We start from the raw sequence: 20,424 nt of genomic DNA on the forward strand, positions 1-20,424 counted from the left end.
TGTGGTTAAGGTTAGGGAGGCAGAGTTGGAAATTAGGTAAGACGGCAAGAGGAGACCCATCTTGCTCCATGCACCCAAAAATAATAACAACTCCCCAATAATAAGCCCAAGCGCTTATTTCAGGGTTCAAAAAAAGTATAAGTCAGGGTCTTATTTTGGGGAAACACAGACAGACAGTCTGATAGATATTAAGTATCTAAGCATCATGAAATGCGAAAAATTATGTTTGCCAAGGAAAAAAGCTTGCATTGTATAAAACAGTTTTTAAAATTTTAAAACCTTTTTGTTAGTGTGACTCTCAGTTTCAGCTGCATCCCTTGAGCCACTTCTAAAAATTCTTCCTGGATTCCTTGACAGTTCTTGAAGCATTTCAATTTTTATTTATTTAGGCTTTTAATCCCAATTTTCTTGCAGTTTTCTTTCTTGGTTTTTAAGCCTTCTTTCTATGGCAACTCCCATGTGAAAAGCTACAGTTTCTTTTCAATCTCACGCAACCAGAGAGAACTGCCCTGTACCATATACTGTCATCATATCCAATGAAGGAAGGAAGGAAAGAATAGAGAACCTGCTTGAGCAGATCTGAAAAATTTACATGTTTTAAAAAACTAAATCATTGTTTTGTCAGGATTGACATGATTTTATTTTTCTATGAATGCCAAATATATGTTGATTATAGATGGCCTTTTAAAAGGATATAGACTATAGATATATGAAGTAACTTTACAATTATTTTTATTAAAAAAATTAATTATAGAAAGGAATGTGGTTTGAGATGGTGAGATTGAAACCAGAGGTGTTGAGGTCAGATAGACAGACAGACAAAAACATTTAACAGATTTATCCCAGTCTCCAAGCTAGGTAAAAAAAATGGCTGCAAGTCCATTAATTTGAACAGGTGGGAGGAAAGTCTGAAGATTTAACCCTAGGGCTGACCTATATAGAGAGCTGTTCATTACACAGATTTACTGCATGTGACTTTATTCTTGTCTGCAGAAAAGCGTCTTATTTAATCATGTCAAGTCTGAAGTTTCTGTTGTTTGCTAGTTATGGAATGCAAGATTGAGTTTCTGGATAATGTAGATACTGTACGTTGCCATGCCTGTGTGAAGCCTGACAGCAAAAGTCAAACTGGGGTGGGGAATGACCTCTATCTTTTAATCTTTTTCTGAGTACTACCATTTTTGATGGTGAAGAGAGTAAGTTGAAAAAGGAATAAATATAATAAATGTTCTCATATAAATATATATTTTGGTTTTAAATTCATTTTGAAGGCTTTCCAAAAAGAGGCATATTTTTCTTTTTACATATTTTTATTTCGGTAGAGCTGGAGTGTTTTCTTTTATCCCCCACATTGCAGTTAAATATTGACTATATTTAAAATGTGGATGTGTTGGCAGAATGTTTTAGCTTAAAAGGATCAGGATAAATGCAAAAATATTTGTAGCTTTTCTCCATTATTGATTGATGTGATTTATATTTCACCTTTCTGTATTCCTGCGTGGCATTTACTAAGGTAGCTAGACCAATGAACAGAGTCAATGCAAGGCGACATCCTGTACTTTTGTGTAACAGTTCTTATTACCATCAAGATGTTGTTGTTATTATTATTTATTAGATTTGTATGCCGCCCCTCTCCGCAGACTCGGGGCGGCTCACAGCAGTAATAAAACAATATACAGTAACAAATCTAATATTAAAAAAACCCTTATACCTTAAAAAGCACTACTTTTCTTTTCTTTTTTCTCTTTTTTTTAGTGGCCAGTTTGCAATAGTAAGGAAATGCCGTGAGAAGACTACTGGGGCACAATATGCTGCAAAATTCATTAAAAAACGAAGAACAAAATCCAGTCGTCGAGGAGTGAGTCGTGAAGACATTGAACGAGAAGTAAACATATTAAAAGAAATCCAGCATCCCAATGTGATCACACTCCATGATGTCTATGAAAGTAAAATGGATGTAATTCTTATATTGGAACTGTAAGTAATTTTTAAGTTGTTTGAAATGTCCATTTTGGAAATGAAGAATTATCTTCTCTTCTCCTTCCTTCCCACCCCCAATAATTTTCTTTGCATTGGGAGGGTCATGCTCATAAGAATAGAATAAACAGTTGAAAATAAAGGCATTTTTATGCAGGGATCCTTGTCTTCATGTACTATGAAGTGTAAGTACCTTTGAAAATTAATCCTGGAGATTATCTGCTTGTAAAGAGCTGAGCCTGTTGAATTTTAACTTTTATAGTGCCTGTCTTTTTTGATCCATCTACCTTTTTCTCTCTCATTAATATCCAGTTTTGTCCTCTCCTTTCTTTCTCCCCGGCCTCCCACCACCATTTCTGTTTTCTTTCTTTCCCGGCTTGTTATTCTTATTTCTCACCTTATATGAAAGGGAAAGAAACTTCTCTGATAGAGAAGTATGTGTGGAGGAGAGTAGTTGGTATAAGCAGATGGGAACCAATTGATTTTGTAAATGGCTTACATATTTAAAGGCCATTAATTTTAGTTGACAGTTAATATAGGGGCTTTTGTCTGTATTTCTTTCTTCTGCAGACAAAAAGGGCAATGAATTATTTTGTGGAATAGCAGAAGTGGAATTTTCTACATTTAGTATAGCTAGTTTTGTCAATCCAGGGCAAGGAATCTGTATATCAAATAAATCAGTGAATTTGCTTTCTTTTGCATAATTCCTGAAATCTGGGTTTCATTTTGAAGATCACTGCTTTCTTTCTACCAAAGCAATGTTGGAAGCAATATTCCTTGCTTTAAATCTGCATCTTTTAAAATGCTGCAAATCATTTGCAGACTGTAAGTTATTTTTGTGCTTTCTTTTTCTCAGCACAGGCAATTTGAGCTAGTCTACAGCCTGTTTTATTTCCCTTCCAACTTGATTCTTCAAAATCCCTTCTTCCACTAACTTTGTTCTTCTTTAGTGTCAATTGCTTGTCCTTTCTTCACCCCCATTGTAATTCCTTCTGCAAGAGCAAAACGTCAAGTTAGTTAGAATGCTATTCTTCGTTGAACAGCCTGAAAGCAACAGACTCGGTGACATATTTTTCATTTTCACAAACATGAGACCAGGTTTTTTCCACAGTATTCCCTTGTGTTTTTTGTTCATTTGCTGAACTATAAAAGCCTATCTGAGCAAAACAAGAGAGCCAGATATTCTTGAGGCCTGAATGGCATAAGGAAGGAACTTGTTCATTTCTGACATATATATTGGAAATGTACCTCATCAGTTTTCCTTTTCAAAATCTGCTGGAAACATAAAGCTGTAATTCTCAGAACTATAACAATACTGTTATCATGTGATGCAACAGTATGAGACTGGGATCAGGTTACCCATACTTAGCAATATGTGGTCTAATAAACAAAAAACAATTATATTAAAGAATATCAATTAATTGAGTAGGCTTGTGCAAATCTTCCAGTGAAGCCTTGTTCATAAATGAAGCACCCCGCTGGATCTGTTCCTTGAAGCTGCCACAGCCACTTGAAGCTTGCTATGTTGGCTTGGAGGACCTGCCAAGCTTTAGAGCACATAATCGAATGATTTATACAATTCTAGAATAGAATAGAAAACTTTTAACTTGAACATTTGTTCCCACTAATGCATGTTCTTGTAATTATTGGTTAATTCTCAGCAGTTATGAACAAGCTGGAAAATGTCATATTACTTTTTAAAGAATCAGGAACAAATTAATTAACATTATATGAAAAAAAATCCAGTGCATTTAAATACAGTCAGAATATTCACACCTATAGGGAGCATATCATCAGAAATAAGATTTTATGAGAGACTGTCTGTCAGAAGCTTAAATTGACTGCCAGGTTTTTAATACAGTGATCCCCCGCTCGTTGCAAGGGTTCCGTTCCAGGACCCCCCGCAACGAGCGGGTTTTCGCGAAGTAGCGCTGCGGAAGTAAAAACACCATCTGCGCATGTGCAGATGGTGTTTTTAACTTCCGCAGCGCTAGCGAGGAGCCGAAGATTGGGGGCGGCGCGGCTGTTTTAAAACGTCGCCGCCGGCATGGGGGGCTTCCTAGCAGCCCCCCAAACCCGGGTTGGGGGTCCGGGGGGTGCTGGCAAGCCCCCCATGCCGGCGGCGACGTTTTAAAACAGCCGCGCCGCCCCCAATCTTCGGCTCCTCGCTAGCGGGCTTTCGAGATGAGTCCTGAAGCGAATTCGCTTCAGGACTCAGCTCGAAAGCGGCGAGAGCTAGCGCCCAGCCCCGTGACATTCGCTTTCCTGCCGCCCGCAGCCGAGTGATCCTGGGCTCCTTCGCAACCTCGGAGAGCTTCCTGGGCATGAAAGCTCACGAAAACCAGGAAGCTCTCTGAGGTTGCGAAGGAGCCCACGATCACTCGGCTGCAGGCGGGAGGAAGGCGAATGCCACGGGGCTGGGCTCGGTTCCGTCCTCGGCTCCCCTCCTACCAGCCCCGCCACGGAAGGCTCCATTCTGTTCCCTGAATGGAGACCGCCGGCCGCTCAATCGGGCCGGCAGGGAACAGAATGGAGCGTTCCGCGGCGGGGCTGCTAAGGGGGGGGAGCCGAGCCCAGCCCCGTGACATTCGCTTTCCTGCCACCCGCAGCCGAGTGATCCTGGGCTCCTTCGCAACCTCGGAGAGCTTCCTGGGCATGAAAGCTCACGAAAACCAGGAAGCTCTCTGAGGTTGCGAAGGAGCCCAGGATCACTCGGCTGCGGGTGGCAGGAAAGCGAATGCCACGGGGCTGGGCTCGGTTATCCCCTCGGCTCCCCTCCTACCAGCCCCGCCGCGGAAGGCTCCATTCTGTTCCCTGAATGGAGACCGCCGGCCGCTCAATCGGGCCGGCAGGGAACAGAATGGAGCGTTCCGCGGCGGGGCTGCTAAGGGGGGGGGAGCCGAGCCCAGCCCCGTGACATTCGCTTTCCTGCCACCCGCAGCCGAGTGATCCTGGGCTCCTTCGCAACCTCGGAGAGCTTCCTGGGCATGAAAGCTCACGAAAACCAGGAAGCTCTCTGAGGTTGCGAAGGAGCCCACGATCACTCGGCTGCGGGTGGCAGGAAAGCGAATGCCACGGGGCTGGGCTCGGTTATCCCCTCGGCTCCCCTCCTACCAGCCCCGCCGCGGAAGGCTCCATTCTGTTCCCTGAATCACTTTGAATCCAGCAGCTTCTGCTGGATACGGGCGGTGGGTGGGACGAGCGGTGAGGAAGCCAGGGGCTGTGGCAGCTCGCCCCCCCCCATCGCCCGTATCCAACAGAAGCGGCGGGATTCAAAGTGCTGGGGTGGGGGGGGTGTCCCGACAGCCCCCCACCCCAGCACTTTGAATCCAGCAGCTTCTGCTGGATACGGGCGGTGGGTGGGACGAGCGGTGCGGAAGCCAGGGGTGTGGCAGCTCGCCCCCCCATCGCCCGTATCCAGCAGAAGCGGCGGGATTCAAAGGGATTCAAGGCTAACTTCTGCGCTTGGCTTGAGGACTCAGCTGGGAAGCGGCACGGGTGTTTTAAAAGGTCTCCGCCGGCATGGGGGGCTTCCTACCCCCCCCGAACCCCCAACCCGGGTTTGGGGGGGTGCTAAGAAGCCCCCCATGCCGGCGGAGACCTTTTAAAACACCCGTGCCGCTTCCCAACTGAGTCCCGAAGCCAAACGAACCCGGGTGGCCGGGCGAGCAGCGAGCAAATGGCGGGTGGCCGGGCGAAGGGCGGGCGAACGGAGGGCGAGCGGGTGCTGGGGGGGGCTTCTCGCCCTCCCGCCAGCAAGAGGGGAAAGACCCAGGGAAGCCGCCCAGCAGCTGATCTGCCAGGGGGAACAACATCTACGCATGTGTGGCCATAGGAAAAAAGGGCGCACATGCGCAGATGGTGTTTTTACTTCCGGGTTGAAAAATCGCGATGTAGCCCATTCGCAATGGTCGGGGACGCAATAACCGGGGGATCACTGTATTGATTAAATATATTTAAGTATTATACTGTTTTATTATTATTGCTTTAATTGCTGATTAGGAGCCACCCAGAGTTTCATATGAAATGGGAGTCTATATAAATGTTTTAAATAAAAAAATAATTTTGGGAAATTTCTGTTGATAATGGATTTTTATTTTTTACGATACTTCTAAGATTAAGTTGTTTATTCATTCTGTATTAGTTGTTAGCTATTATAAATCTTGGCTATTCTCTTAACTTCAGAAGATATGTCTGAAGTTGAAAGAACATTCTCTACTTAAGATGGATATTTAGAAATGATATTTTATATGCTAATCCAAGCAGGAAGTTGCTTTTAGTTTCTTCGCATTCTCTTTAAGGTTGAGTCCTATATGATTTATCATGGGGGTTTTTTGGAAAATAAATAGGAGGGAGGGAGGCATCTTCCCATAAGGAAACTCAGTGGAGAAGCTGGCAGGAAGTCATTCTCATTCCCCATGCTGATTCCTGGGTCATGTTGTTTCTCTGTTTAGATAAAGAATTTTGAAATGGTGACCCAGTGGGGCACAAGTTGTCTACTTTAAAACAGAAAAATCATATCCTAGCTATTTATAAAACAAAGATAGCTATTCAAGATTGATTTTGTAGTAGATATGAAAACAAGCTCTCCATATCCAAGATAGTGTCCAGGCTTAAAGAAACATGATGTTTTAATGAGATTTTAAATCTTTCCTTCCATTAGACTTCCAGTGATAGAAGGCATTATGTCAGTCTGAGAGCTTTCTTGGTTAAGAATTAATCCTCTTTTTCTTGTTTAGAGAATAGGTTTGCATCTCCAAACAACACTTTCAGATTGTTATCTAGAGTCCATTTAAATAGTGAACATGTAGTTGATAAAGCGCATGTCTTTTATAAATAATGAAATTATTATCTATAAGGTTCTTCTCCCCAATAGATAGAAGATACCTATATCGTGCTTTAATACTTTATCAAGCAAGAAAAGGGTTTTAATATTAAGCAAGAAAAAGTCTAGCAAATTTAAATATTTTCTATGAATAAATTATACAATGAGCTGATTTTCTAATATGAAAACCTATCATGATAATCTAATCTTTGTTAATATTGCTGATTTTTCTGACTACTTTCAGTAAAAGTCCTATTAATTTTGTTAAACCCGCTGGGATTAAAAATCTCCATGGACAATTCTTTAGATAGTGCCTTAATTATTTAATTGGTTCATTAATAAAGGCATATAAATATGTTGGTGCTAATTCATTAAGAGAGATAATACTGTTTCTCTAAGATAATCTGTTTCACATTAAATGCTTAAGACCTATAATTATATCTTGTGGGATATAGTTTGTAATCCCAAAGCTTGGATAACAGTTTGCTTGCTAAAAAAATGTTTTCTGATATAATGTAATCCACTTTTCTTCTCAAAGAAAGAAAAGCATGTTCTTGTTTGCTTTAACTGTTTTTATTTAATTGCCTTTATTTATGTGAGATAAAAGATAAAAAAACCTATTGGAATTTCATGTAAACTTGCTGTGGGCCTTCTGTGTTTCATTTATATAGGAAACATAATAAGTACTTTGAGCCATTGCAATAAAATTAAGACATTTAAATTGTTTTCTTCAAAAACAGCTTTTTGGGTGTACTGTAATACATTATAAACCATAAGAACTTATTAACTTTGAGTGTTTTGCTCTGGATTTCTTAATTATAACACTAAAATATCCTAATTTCCCTGTTATTCACCTTTTTATAATCAGTGTAAATAATTTATTTTTAAATAACATCTATTTCTTGTTACAAATTCTAAAATACATTTTCTTTACTCAGGACACAAATTATATGTACTGGGCAAAACTTTTATATTGATAAAATGTTAGAAATTTGAAGCTGTGAATGGTTTCAAAACTTGTATTGAATGGATTCTTGCTTTGATGTGTAGATAATCATTATCAATACAGTGATTCGTTTATTTTTAATTTAGTAAAGGAAAGGTACTTACATTTTCAATGGAGCTTGAATAACATAGCCAAGCTGCAGTAACCTATTTTAGGTGTCTAAAATAGCTCCTCCTTATATGTTCAATAACATGTTGCTATTATTGGTGGTGGTAATATAGCATCCGAAGTCTCAGGATTTTGTGTCTCTCCTGCTGTGGCCCATCACTGCATAATATTTTGTTCTTGTGTAAAATTTATCTTTAGGTCTGAAAACTATTGTAAATATTTGGAAGAATAAACAATATCAAGTAATAATAAGCTGACGGGAAAAAAATTGTGCGAAGAGCTAATCACATTAATTTTTTTTAGCAATAATAAGCATAGAACATGGATGTACACGTCGTTTGAGACACTTGCATATATTTTTATATTTAAGTCTTAATTCATGTAATCAATCTTTACTGGAAAAATATAATTGAATATACGCTATGAAGCATTAATTATGAAGGCTATATTGCATATTGAATTGTGGTTATGGATACCATATTCTTTGCATCATCAATCGTTTGGATTTTTGTGTCATAAGATAAGAGATGGTATCTGTATAATGTGAATGTTTCTTAGCTAAGAAAACCTTCTCAGAAGCAGAAGTCAGAAACATCTGATTAGACCTTTTAAAAACAGGATGTTATCTATAAGATGGTTGTTCCTGTAAAGGTCTGGACTAGATTTAGTGGCTACAATCGGTAGAAATGGGAATTTGGCCTTTGTCATACAGACATGGTTATTTCCAGATTGAATTACATGATGTTTTTTGTACAACTGCTTTTGAAAACTGAACATTCCAATTGTTCAGCATGAATTGTTCAGCATGAAATAGCCAGATTGTTAACCGATCACAGAGAACATACTGTGCCTATTTTATGTAAGTCTGACCAGTTATTTTCCAGACACAATTCAAAATACTGATATTTGTCTTTAAAGCCCAAACGTTCTAGCAGTACTGCACATGCCTATTTCCATATAATCTTCCTAATTTATTAAGAACATATAATAACATTCCAGCCAGTACTTCAACACTAATATGCTAAGATAGCTACACAGATCTACTGCCCATGGTGTAGCATACAATGAAAGCTGGGTCAATAAATTGTATTTTTTAATTTAAGAGACTGTTTATCAAAGCATATAAGAATTTACTTATTAACTATAATTAATTTAGCGTAATTTTAATAATATGTTAATATTAAATATTAGTATAGTTAGTATTTTAATTAAATCAGAGGTTGTTTGCCTATTGCATTTTTTCCTGTTGTTTGGATTATGGTTTTTAGCATGACATCCATTCAGAAAGTACTCAGTTGGTCTCCGTGGTCTAGGATTGTGGTTGTAAGAAGACGGACCTTATGCAATTTTTCACTGCTAACTTGAGAACAACTGATAGAATGGAGAAATGCCAATCAGAAAAATATGCTAAAAAGTAATTATTTTTCATGCTGGCTAAGACACTATCAGGAGGTGATTGATAGACTAGGAATGTGTGTTTTCGGTTTTTTATTTTTTTTTTAAGTGAAAACCAAAGTATTGTATTTAATAGTTTTATCAATATGTATGTTCCATTCAAAGACTATCCAATAATATATAGAACATATGAAAGTGCATTGTAACATTGAAAGAATAATTTAATTTCTATGACTTAGAACACATTTGAATACAAAAGAAAGTAGAATTGCATCATAATTGGAGATATGGAGATAATATTTTTGCTCCCACTCTATTTTTTAAACTAATGTTTTATTTTTAAGATATTGAAGTTTCTCGTTTGCAAAGATTTGCCAGTTCTGTTTTGTTTAAAAGTGATTTTGAACGTGTTTTGGTAAATTTAAATTTAAAACATTGTTAAAATAAAGTAGCATGAAAAATCCTTAAAACATTTAACCACGAGAATATTTCTGGATAACTTTTTTGCCTTTAAAAAAGTTATCCAGAAATATTCTCGTGGTTAAATGTTTTAAGGATTTTTCAAAAATCTTTATACATCCTTATTAATGCTTGGCAAATTTAATTAAACATTTTAATAGTTTTCAAAATCTATTCATAATCTTTTAAAGCTTTTAAGAGTAGATATTTTTCTTCCTAAAGTGTGCAGAATCATTCACATTTGATTTATTTTTTAATGAAAAGTATTCAAGTTATAATTAAAGCTCCTATTTTTACAGCGTTGCAGGAGGGGAACTCTTTGATTTTTTAGCTGAAAAGGAATCTTTGACTGAAGAGGAGGCCACAGAATTTCTCAAGCAAATTCTTAATGGTGTTAAGTATCTGCACTCTCTGCAAATTGCACATTTTGATCTTAAGGTACATTGAACGAACAACTTTTTCAAACCTTGGAAATGCTACATAAAATACCCCTTACAATTTGGGTCTCCGGAATAAATGCTAATGTAATGTTTTGTTCAGGAAAACAAAAGATATTTTAAAGGTTCTTTATATGCCAAGACTATAATAGATTGTAATGGAATATTAGAACAAAGTAGGATATAATAGATTACTGATTACATTTATGGAGCCATATCTTTATGGATGTTCTCTACACAGTATACATTGGATAAATTCGTATATGTACAATATTTGTGCATGTAGTTGTATATTGGTATTTGTCCAACTTCATTTTGTTAGAGATTTAAAAATGCAGGGGGAGAGGCATCCTCAGGTGTAGTCAAGATGGGCCAAATGATGAAATGCTTACTTACCACTTTTGTATGTACAATGTTACAATGTCTACTCAAGAGATAAAAGTTGCATCACAACTCTGCAATACTACTACTGTCCTTTTGATGAAAGCCTCAATCCTGCCAACCTTGTCAAGACAGGGCTACATTTACCCATAAGAACTTATCAATTTAAAGTATTTTTTAAATAAAGTCTACCACTGGTTTGGAAATGCTCACATGCAATCAACTTTTTTCCTTGAAGCCTGAAAACATAATGCTGCTGGAAAGAAATATACCAAAACCACACATCAAGATCATTGACTTTGGCTTAGCACACAAAATAGATTTCAGCAATGAGTTTAAGAATATTTTTGGGACCCCTGAATTTGTTGGTAAGTATTGCACTTCATTATTTGCTACTATTAAAATTTGTCTGATAGTTTTAAGCAGACATGTTCTTGATAATCCACCTAATGATATTTTTTATTAATTTAGTCCTGGGTTTGCCTTTTGCTTCCTGTACTGAGATTGAAAATGGGTGATTGGAGGCAGAGTTCAACTTCTTTTCAGTGCATGTAGCAATATAGATATATAGGCAATTTCTTATAGATATTGTACGTCCATATATATTTTTGCAGTCTGATTTTATACAACTGTGTTAACCTTATTTAAAAGGGAAAAATGCCAAAAAAGGACCAATTCCATCTTTTTATGGAATTATAAAGATGAGTTATAAAAATCATCTTTTCACTTAAAAATCCTATTTGGCTATTAGATGTATTACTTACACCCTGATTCCCAAAATATCCTTGGATAACCTTATTCTAACTATCTGCCATACATGACTGAGGAAGATAATAGAATTAATGTTATCAAAAAGCAATGAAGAGAGCTGTAAATATCCTATACAGAGTAGGCATTTTACCACTGTATGACACAGAGTGTTAGATTGTGGGGGTTCTTCTTAACATTATCCGATTAGAAATTCAGTTTCTTAGTTTTTAGCATTAGATATGATACTGTATTGAAGATTGTAATGTAGCACTATAAGAATTATGGTATAGTTCCAATAAAGTCTCATAAATAATTCCTTGCTGTTCAACATCACCACAATATAGTATATTTCCTGAGATATGTCATCAGGGAACCCGGAGTTTAATTATAATTATGAACTGGTTATACTGCGTTCTGTTTCTTCTTTAAATTTATCCTTATAATCTGTATCTGGAATAAGTAACAGATTTGGATAAGAGTAATTCCATACAAATAAAACTCCTGTTGATTAATGATTTATCAGTTTGGGGAAATGGTATTACTTCTGTTTTGGATAGATTTAATCAGATGCTGGACTTTCAGCTGAAACAAAGAGCTTTCTCAAGAGCCAGGAAAAGCATGTCCTGTTCTAAAAAAGCTGCAATATGATATGTCGGTCTACCCATGACCACAATGTCAGTTTGCTCTGCCTTTTCCATGTAGAATCTAATATTATTTGGAGTTGAAACTACCTCTTTTGTTAATTTAAGAGGGAATTTAAAACATAGTTTAGATTTTTGTTCATGAATCAGGATGATGTAAATTTAATTTTACATAGCTTCAATTACCAATAACCACATTGTTGTTGTTGTTGTTGTTATTATTATTATTATTATTATTATTATTATTATTAATTGGATTTGTATGCCGTCCCTCTCCGATGGCTCACAACATATCAAAACAATATACAGTGTTCCCCCGATTTTTGCGGAGGATGCGTTCCAAGACCGCCCGAAAAAGTTGAATTTCCGCGAAGTAGAGATGCGGAAGTAAATACACTATTTTTGGCTATGAACAGTATCCCAAACCTTCCCATAACACTTTAAACTCCTAAATTACAATTTCCCATTCCCTTAAGAACCATTTAGATTGTTACTCACCATGTTTATTTATTAAAGTTTATTTTAAAAAATGTTTTTTAAAGACAGACGAAAGTTTGGCAATGACATATGACGTCATCAGGCGGGGAAAAACGTGGTATAGGGGGGGAAACCGTGAAGTATTTTTTAATTAATATTTTTGAAAAACTGTGGTATAGACGTTCTGCGAAGTTCAAACCCACAAAAATCGAGGGAACACTGTACATATCTAAAAAAATCCAATTAATATAGCTTAAAACTAATAACATTTAAAATCATTCATTCCCATTCAAACAGCACTACACTCGTAGGCCAGGGGGATAGGGTCTAATGGTCCCAAGCCTGGCGACACAGATAGGTCTTTAAACTTTTACAGAAGGCAAAGAGGGTGGGGGCAGTGCAAATCTCTCGGGGGAGCTGATTCCAGAGGGCCAGGGCCTCCACAGAGAAGGCTCTTCCCCTAGGTCCCACCTAATGACATTGTCTAGTTGACGGGACCTGGAGAAGGCTGACTCTGTGGGACTTAACTGGTCGCTGGGACTCATGTGGCAGAAGGTGGTCCTAGAGGTAAATGGCAGCATGCTAAAATAAATAAGATAAATAATATTGGCTCTTATAGTAGGAACTTTTTTATATTAAGGATGAAAACATTTGGTGCTATTGCTAGAGATTTTTGGAAGGTAGTATTTATTTAATTAATTTAGTTATCAAATTATTCACTAATAATTTCTGAGAAAGAGATTGATATGTGACTAAGGATAATCCTATTAACTATATTCTATTTTAATTATATGAATGAATAAATGAATAAATAAAATTTAATTTTGGATGTTGCCCCAAGTATTGTGTTACGAGTGCTAGGCCTATTGTGTATTTAAAAGTGTCAGTTGTAAAAAGATGTTTGTCTTGTTTTGCCTGTTTGTTTTTTCTCTCTAGCTGTTCAGTAAATTTGTAACATTTTTAATGGAACTATGTTTCATCTGCTGTGAGGAACTTCTGGGATGTAAATCCCTACTAAAATTATCATTTGAAATCATTTGACAGCTTTCTGTACTTACTTTTGTACAGCAGAAACCAAAAAAAGAAAGTGCCACCTAAATAGAAACTGGCAAAGAAGATTGAAAGATGCTGTTATCTCCCAAGTGCCTGCAGGCCTGCCTTGGCCTCCAGCAGGCTTCAATTTGACTGGTAGGCTGAGGACCAGGCTGAGTCCTCAGAGCTGCCTCCAACTTCTGAGGCACTCTTATCACTTAACATGCACAATGGCTTAATGTCAACAACTAGGAGAGCTTTGCTTAATAACCAACATTACAGTCCTAATTGTCACTAGTCAAGGAATACCTGTAGGTTTTTTAATATGTTTTAAAAGGAAGAAACAATAGTTAATTAAACACAAGAAATTAAAATAATAAATTTAAATCTAATTACATACACACGCACGCACACACACAAAAAAACCCCAAGAACATCAGGAAAACAATATGAGCAAAATAACAGTACTGTATAGCAAGCATATAGGAGAATATTTACTGTATAATTTCAGTATATAGTCTGTATGGACATAGGATTCTTAAGAATTGCCTATTTGCAGTTTGTAAGATTCAGTCTTGCTGAATTTGTTAAAGTTTTCTCTTTGGTAAGGATGCATTTATTGGAGCCTTAATGGAAAGCCCAAATAGTACTAAAGTGGATCTAGCTTGATTACCTCCTACCTAATCAATAAAAAGGGACATTTGAAAGTAAGTGTACAGACTTATGGCAAATTTCAGTTGAACAGTTGTTAACGTTTCAATCAGGATATATTGAACAAATGCTTACTGGAAGCCCAGATTTCTATTGGTCTAAAGTAATGTAGCTTTCTTAAAATTGATATAAATTGTTCCAGCATTTTTTCTCTTACTCTTTCTAGAAAGTGGAAATTAGATTCTATGTAATGTTTATAGCTATAGAATGTATTTTGTTAATACTTCAGCTGCCATACAAAATAAATATTTATATTATTTGTGCATGTGCGTGTGTTTTAAAAAACTAACAAATACTTTATTTCTTAGCTCCTGAAATAGTAAACTATGAACCACTTGGTCTTGAGGCAGATATGTGGTAAGTTCTTGGTTTTTTTTCTGGCACTTGTTGGTAATTATTATAGGAGGCTCTTAAAACACTGAAAAATACTTTTCTCCTTCTCCCATATCTCTTTGCAGGAGCATTGGTGTAATAACTTACATTCTGTAAGTATTAATATACTAATGTGTATGTTTTTATAATTACCTCAATATTATTCAGTCCTGTCACTGATAATTTCATCTATTTACAACCATAAAAATCATCTAATGAAATTAGCTTGAAATACTTGCAGGAATAATTATATGAAAATATACTTCAGAATATAGTGAATAGAAAGTGTAAACTGTATTAAGAATTATTTTGATATTTGGGGATATAACTTGGTATGTCTTAAATGTACTTTTCCATCTCCATGAAGTGAGAAACTTGAATATTGTTAGATTCTAGTCCAGCCAACAAAGAAAAACAGTTAGAGCTTTAGGGTATAATCTGAAGAGCCATGGATTTGCCATTTCTAAATTATTATTTTAAAAATAGATATAAATTACTTTAAGTACTTCTACTTTCTGGTTTAATGATCAAAGTAACTTGTTTTGAAATTGTTAAAAATCCTGGTGCTTGATTTCCATTTAGAGATAGAGGTGGTATCAGTAAAAAAAAAATTAGGTGCTTCAAAGTGATTTTTTTTATCAAACATCCTTTTACATTGTAAATTTGATGAAAGAGATAAACGAGAGGAAACAGCTTGTTGAAGCAGCAGAGGATGACTGTGGTTAAGACTAGAGAATCGGGGTTCAATGGGAGACTTGCTTTGCGTCTTTTAAATGAGCTTGTGAGTTTTTTAAAAGCAACAACCTACAGAAGAAATCTGTATATTTTAAAAGGCAAGATCAATTTGTCTACCAGTTTTGGCTTGAGTAAATGCTGAAACTAGAACAGAAGAAAATAAGCTGTGATTTTTCCACCGCCCACCTTTTTCTATGTAAAAGTGAAGGTGGTGGCAATGTTTAAACTAATGTTAATCAACTTATTATAGGGAACATAAATTTATTTGACAGGTAGAGATAAAATGTTTGTGTGTATGTTTGGTTTTATAATAAGGGTTTTTAGTTGTTTTATTAATTGGATTGTTACATGCTGTTTTTTATCATTGTTGTTAGCCGCCCCGAGTCTACGGAGACGGGCGGCATACAAATCCAATAAATAAAAATAAAACATTATTTTATAGTTTTAAGGGGTTATTTGTATTTTAATTAGTAATTTTATTAGTAAAAAATTAATTTATTTGTTGTGGTCCATCCCACTGCGTGGATGTCTATGCTCACACAGCAAAGCCATGTTAAACTTACGCCGCTGTTTATTTCTTTGCTCCAAATACTCTGAAATGTTTGACTTCTAATTTACATTGGCCTGAGCATTGGTGATTCATGTATTTTTAATTAAAGAATTATTCTTTTTTATTTCAGCATATTTATTTGGCCCACAACTCAGTCTCAGTGACTTAAAAGTCACTATATGTATTGAGCCCCCAACTGAATATAAAATCAATAATAATTTACTGACATTTATATTTCCTCTGCTCCAAATAGATTCTAGAACTGAGATGTTTCTGTTCAAGTCATGCAGCATCATATTTATTGTGCCAAAATTAATTTTTGCAGATTAAGTGGCGCTTCGCCATTTCTTGGAGAGACAAAACAAGAAACGCTAGCCAATGTATCTGCAGTGAATTATGACTTTGAGGAAGAATTCTTTAATAATACCAGTGCTCTAGCTAAAGATTTTATAAGGCGACTTCTAATAAAAGACCCAAAGTGAGTTTTTTTCATTTATTATTTATGATGGGTATGCTTTTTTTTATTTTATGCTTTAGATTACAGTGTTCCCTCGATTTTTGCGGGTTCGAACTTCGTGGAACATCTATACCACGGTTTTTCAAAAATATTAATTAAAAAATACTTTGCGGTTTTTTCTCCTATACCATGGTTTTTCCCGCCAGATGACATCATATGTCATTGCCAAACTTTCATCTGCCTTTAAAAAACATTTTTTTAAATAAACTTTAATAAATAAACATGGTGAGTAATAATCTAAATGGTTGCTAAGGGAATGGGAAATTATAATTTAGGGGTTTAAAGTGTTAAGGGAAGGCTTGGGTTACTGTTCATAGCCAAAAATAGTGTATTTACTTCCGCATCTCTACTTCGCGGAAATTCAACTTTCGCGGGCGGTCTCGGAACGCATCCCCCGCGAAAATCGAGGGAACACTGTATTCTTCTTAGTCAAGCTGGCATATGGCAGCAGCATCTTTAGGAACATCATGTGAACACCATTATGGGAGGTGGAGGTTATGGGTGTAATACAGGTAATCCTCAAGTTACAACCACAATTGAGCCCAAGGTTTTTGCTACTAAGCAAGAGAGTTGCTAAACGTGCTATATCCCATTTTACAACATTTTTGTCGTAGTTGTTAAGTGAACTATTGCAGTTGTTAAGTAATTGACTTTGCTTGTCAGAAACCAGCTGGGAAAGTCGCAAGGGATGATCACATGACCCAAGGACAGTGCAACTGTCACAAATACATGCTAGCTGCCAAGCATCCAAATTTTGATCATGCTGCATGGGATGCTGCAAAAGTCATAAGTTTGATAACTGATCATAAGTCACTTTCAGTATCATTATAACTAAACAAATGGTTGTATAAACTACCTGTACATAATTTCATCAGTTCATCAACTGGTATACTGAACTTCTAACTGCATTATATACTTCCAGCATGATAACCCAAATACCTTCTGCAACATTCTAGTTGGAAATATATGTGTTTCTAAATGTAAGCTTTATTTCTTTTGAAACTAATGACGTGTTTGCCCTGGACTTCATTAAATTAAGACTTTGGGGGGGAAATTGCTAGAGTGAGACAAGAACATAACTTTTGAATTCTGCCCAGTAGGTTTACAATTGTAAAGTTATAAGTAGGTGAGGAAAACAGAATAAGAGAGTTGTATTGGTTTACTTAATTAACTTGTTTCTCATTTAAAAGGAAGAGAATGACTATTCAAGACAGCTTGCAACATCCATGGATCAAGGTCAGCATATAATACATAACATTAAATTGTTTGATTCTGTTTGCCTATTTTATTGCTCCTATTTGTAGTTTTGTTTGCTTTTGAGTCATACAAGTATAAGCATTTTCTTGCTTCCTCTAAGGCACTGATCAAATTATTTTCTTCCTATCTAGTGTATTTTAATAGTTAATCTAACCCTTGAACTAAATTAATTTTTCTGTAATATCAAAGAGTAAATAATCCAATAGAAATGTAGTAAAAATAGAAGATGATCCATAGGAATTATATGTCAGAGAAAGGCATTTATACTGTACAATATCTACTGCACACTTGCATAAAACAACTGCTTATGTATATTCTATAGTTGACAGGCAATAAATTCTGCCCTGATTCCTCTTCTCCTTGGACTAAGGATTATAATATTTTGTGATGCCATTATCTCCTAAATTAACAAATGAATTTGAGAACCTGGATGATAACTATAACATTTGACAACCTTGATCATGACAGTAGCATTTCAAAATGTTGTTTTAATTTTTTTCACAGCCAAAAGATACTCTACAAGCCCTGAGTAGAAAAGCCTCTGCAGTAAATATGGAGAAGTTCAAAAAGTTTGCTGCACGAAGAAAATGGAAAGTAAGTTTAATGATTATTCATGATAATGCAATTTAGCTTTCTCTAAGATGTGTAGTATCATAACAAAAATATTAAAAGACTAATCAGTGACTAAATTTAATACAAATATTGAATTTTCTGTTTGTTGCTTTTAATTAGTAATAGTGCAAGATCATCTGTTCATTAATCTGAGCAATGTAGGTTTCTAAACATATGCAGCATTTCCACTGTAGCTCAGAAGAAAAAGGAAGGAACAAAGTTGTAAGAAAGAGATATGCATAAAATTTTCAAAAGCAATAAAATGTCACAAATAATGTAATTACTATGTGAATGGATATGAGATTGAAATATCTATCTCTTGATACAATCATGATTTTTGACACTTTAAGAACTTGTTCTAAACTGCTTCTCACTAAAATTTTGAATTGCCAACAAACTACAAATCAATGTTTAGTAACCTACATTTTAATATATCCTTTTCCTGTGATAGATCTCATGTGACATAAATTTCCTCAGAAATAAATGTCTGCTTCTTTTTTTAATAAAAGCAATCAGTGCGTCTAATATCATTATGCCAAAGATTATCAAGATCGTTTTTGTCCAGAAGTAATATGAGTGTGGCCAGAAGTGATGATACTCTGGTAAGTAGTCACATACAATTTAATAATTTCCTTAGGAAATGTTAGGTGCAGTATGAAATGTTGTGTGCAAATCAGGATTCAATTTTATTTAACTTATTGATAAATTGAATTTCAGGTTTCAAAGGAATTACTAGTAAGAAATTAATGATATTTCTATCAAGCAGCCACCCAAATTGGGTGTGTGTGCAATACATCTAGCATAAACATAACTGGCCAGACTGGGTATCTTGTGAGTCGGTCTGAACCTTAAAAATATCTTGATGGACAAAGCTAATATAGCTGAGCTTCCATCTCAGGTTTCCAATCTTTATGCACTGTTTGTACACAACAGTTTATATCTTTAATATACTAAAGTCAGCAGCCCTAAAAAAGAAAGTAGAAGTAGCCCTTGACTCACAATTACAATTGAGCCCAAAATTTTCATTGTTAAGTGGGACAATTGTTAAGTGGGTTTTGCCTCATTTTTCAGTCTTTCTTGCCATAGTTACAAAGTAAATCATTGCAATTATTAAATTAGTAACATGGTTGTCAAGTGAATCTGGCATCCCGATTGACTTTGCTTGTAAGAAATTGCAAGAAGTGATCACATAACTCAAGGAACTGCAACCATCACAAATACATGCCAGTTGCTATGTGTGTGCATAAGGTTCTTGCAATTGTCTTAAGTGTAAAAAACGGTCCTAAGTTACTTTTTTCAGTGCCATTATAAGAAATGGTTGTTACCTATATCTTTTTCTTGGTAAATTAAATGCAGCTTATCATTACTGGGCCAAGTTGTGATAAATTGTATGAAGTTGTAGTGAAATGAGCTGGACATACTACCATTTAAAATTCTAGCTTCACCATGTACTTGCACTCTGCCTGTGCATCCTGGTTCCAAACAGGCTGAGGCCCAGGCACTGGGGACTCCTGCCATAGAAAATTAAAACCAAGAAACAATTGTTTCAAGCCAAATAGAAGATCTACTAGATAACTTATAATTAAATTAGAATTTCTCTTTACATAAACTTTACGTTCTGAAAAAATGTAACAGTTATGTCAATTCAACTCTTTGTAGCCCTTAATCATTTAGGATAGTTTTGAAATATATAATTCAATTGTAGTTACAATTTAAAGCAGAGTATATTGCCTTTATTTTTGTTGACTCCTGAGGCTTCTATTCAAATGTAAAGATCTATGAATATATATTTAATACAATTTTGATACCTTTATGTTTTTAAATACTGAACAAATTGTTCTTGAAAAGGAAAAGTATAAGAAATTTTGCAGAGTGATCCTTTTTTCTTTTTGTCTGTCTGCTAATTTTCTAATTATTGTAAATGTGATTTCTACTTGCTAGGGTACTTTTAAAGCCAATTCAGTTACTAAACTAACCTCAGAAGATTAATTTCAATCTTGATGTCTTGTGACATAAAATATAAATAAACTTAAGGCTACTGTTGCAGGACTGCAACATTTAGATTATGTAATTTTTTACTTCTGCAAAATCTTTGCTGATCACTCCTAGCACATGTTGAAATATTTTAGAAAACTAGATAAATTATTAATTCAAAATGCAGAAAAGGGGTAACAAATACTGA

The 20,424-nt window shown here is 35.7% G+C and overlaps 1 protein-coding gene across 3 annotated transcripts in view; it reads left to right on the plus strand.

The window, feature by feature from the left end:
• Positions 1–20,424, plus strand: part of DAPK1 (death associated protein kinase 1) — an 81,702-nt gene that overhangs the window by 24,147 nt on the left and 37,131 nt on the right. For all 3 annotated transcript variants that reach the window (XR_011558324.1, XM_070742782.1, XM_070742781.1), the window contains exons 3-11: positions 1,756–1,977; positions 10,070–10,208; positions 10,827–10,956; positions 14,508–14,556; positions 14,658–14,684; positions 16,182–16,334; positions 17,564–17,609; positions 18,135–18,224; positions 18,752–18,844. Coding sequence is in view for 2 of the 3 variants with exons in the window: in XM_070742782.1 (XP_070598883.1) it covers positions 1,756–1,977; positions 10,070–10,208; positions 10,827–10,956; positions 14,508–14,556; positions 14,658–14,684; positions 16,182–16,334; positions 17,564–17,609; positions 18,135–18,224; positions 18,752–18,844 (949 nt within the window). In the remaining variant the exon portion in view is untranslated. The remainder of the gene's footprint in view (positions 1–1,755; positions 1,978–10,069; positions 10,209–10,826; positions 10,957–14,507; positions 14,557–14,657; positions 14,685–16,181; positions 16,335–17,563; positions 17,610–18,134; positions 18,225–18,751; positions 18,845–20,424) is intronic.

This window comes from Erythrolamprus reginae, chromosome 2 (assembly GCF_031021105.1).
Source record: "Erythrolamprus reginae isolate rEryReg1 chromosome 2, rEryReg1.hap1, whole genome shotgun sequence".
Lineage (NCBI taxonomy): Eukaryota > Metazoa > Chordata > Lepidosauria > Squamata > Dipsadidae > Erythrolamprus > Erythrolamprus reginae.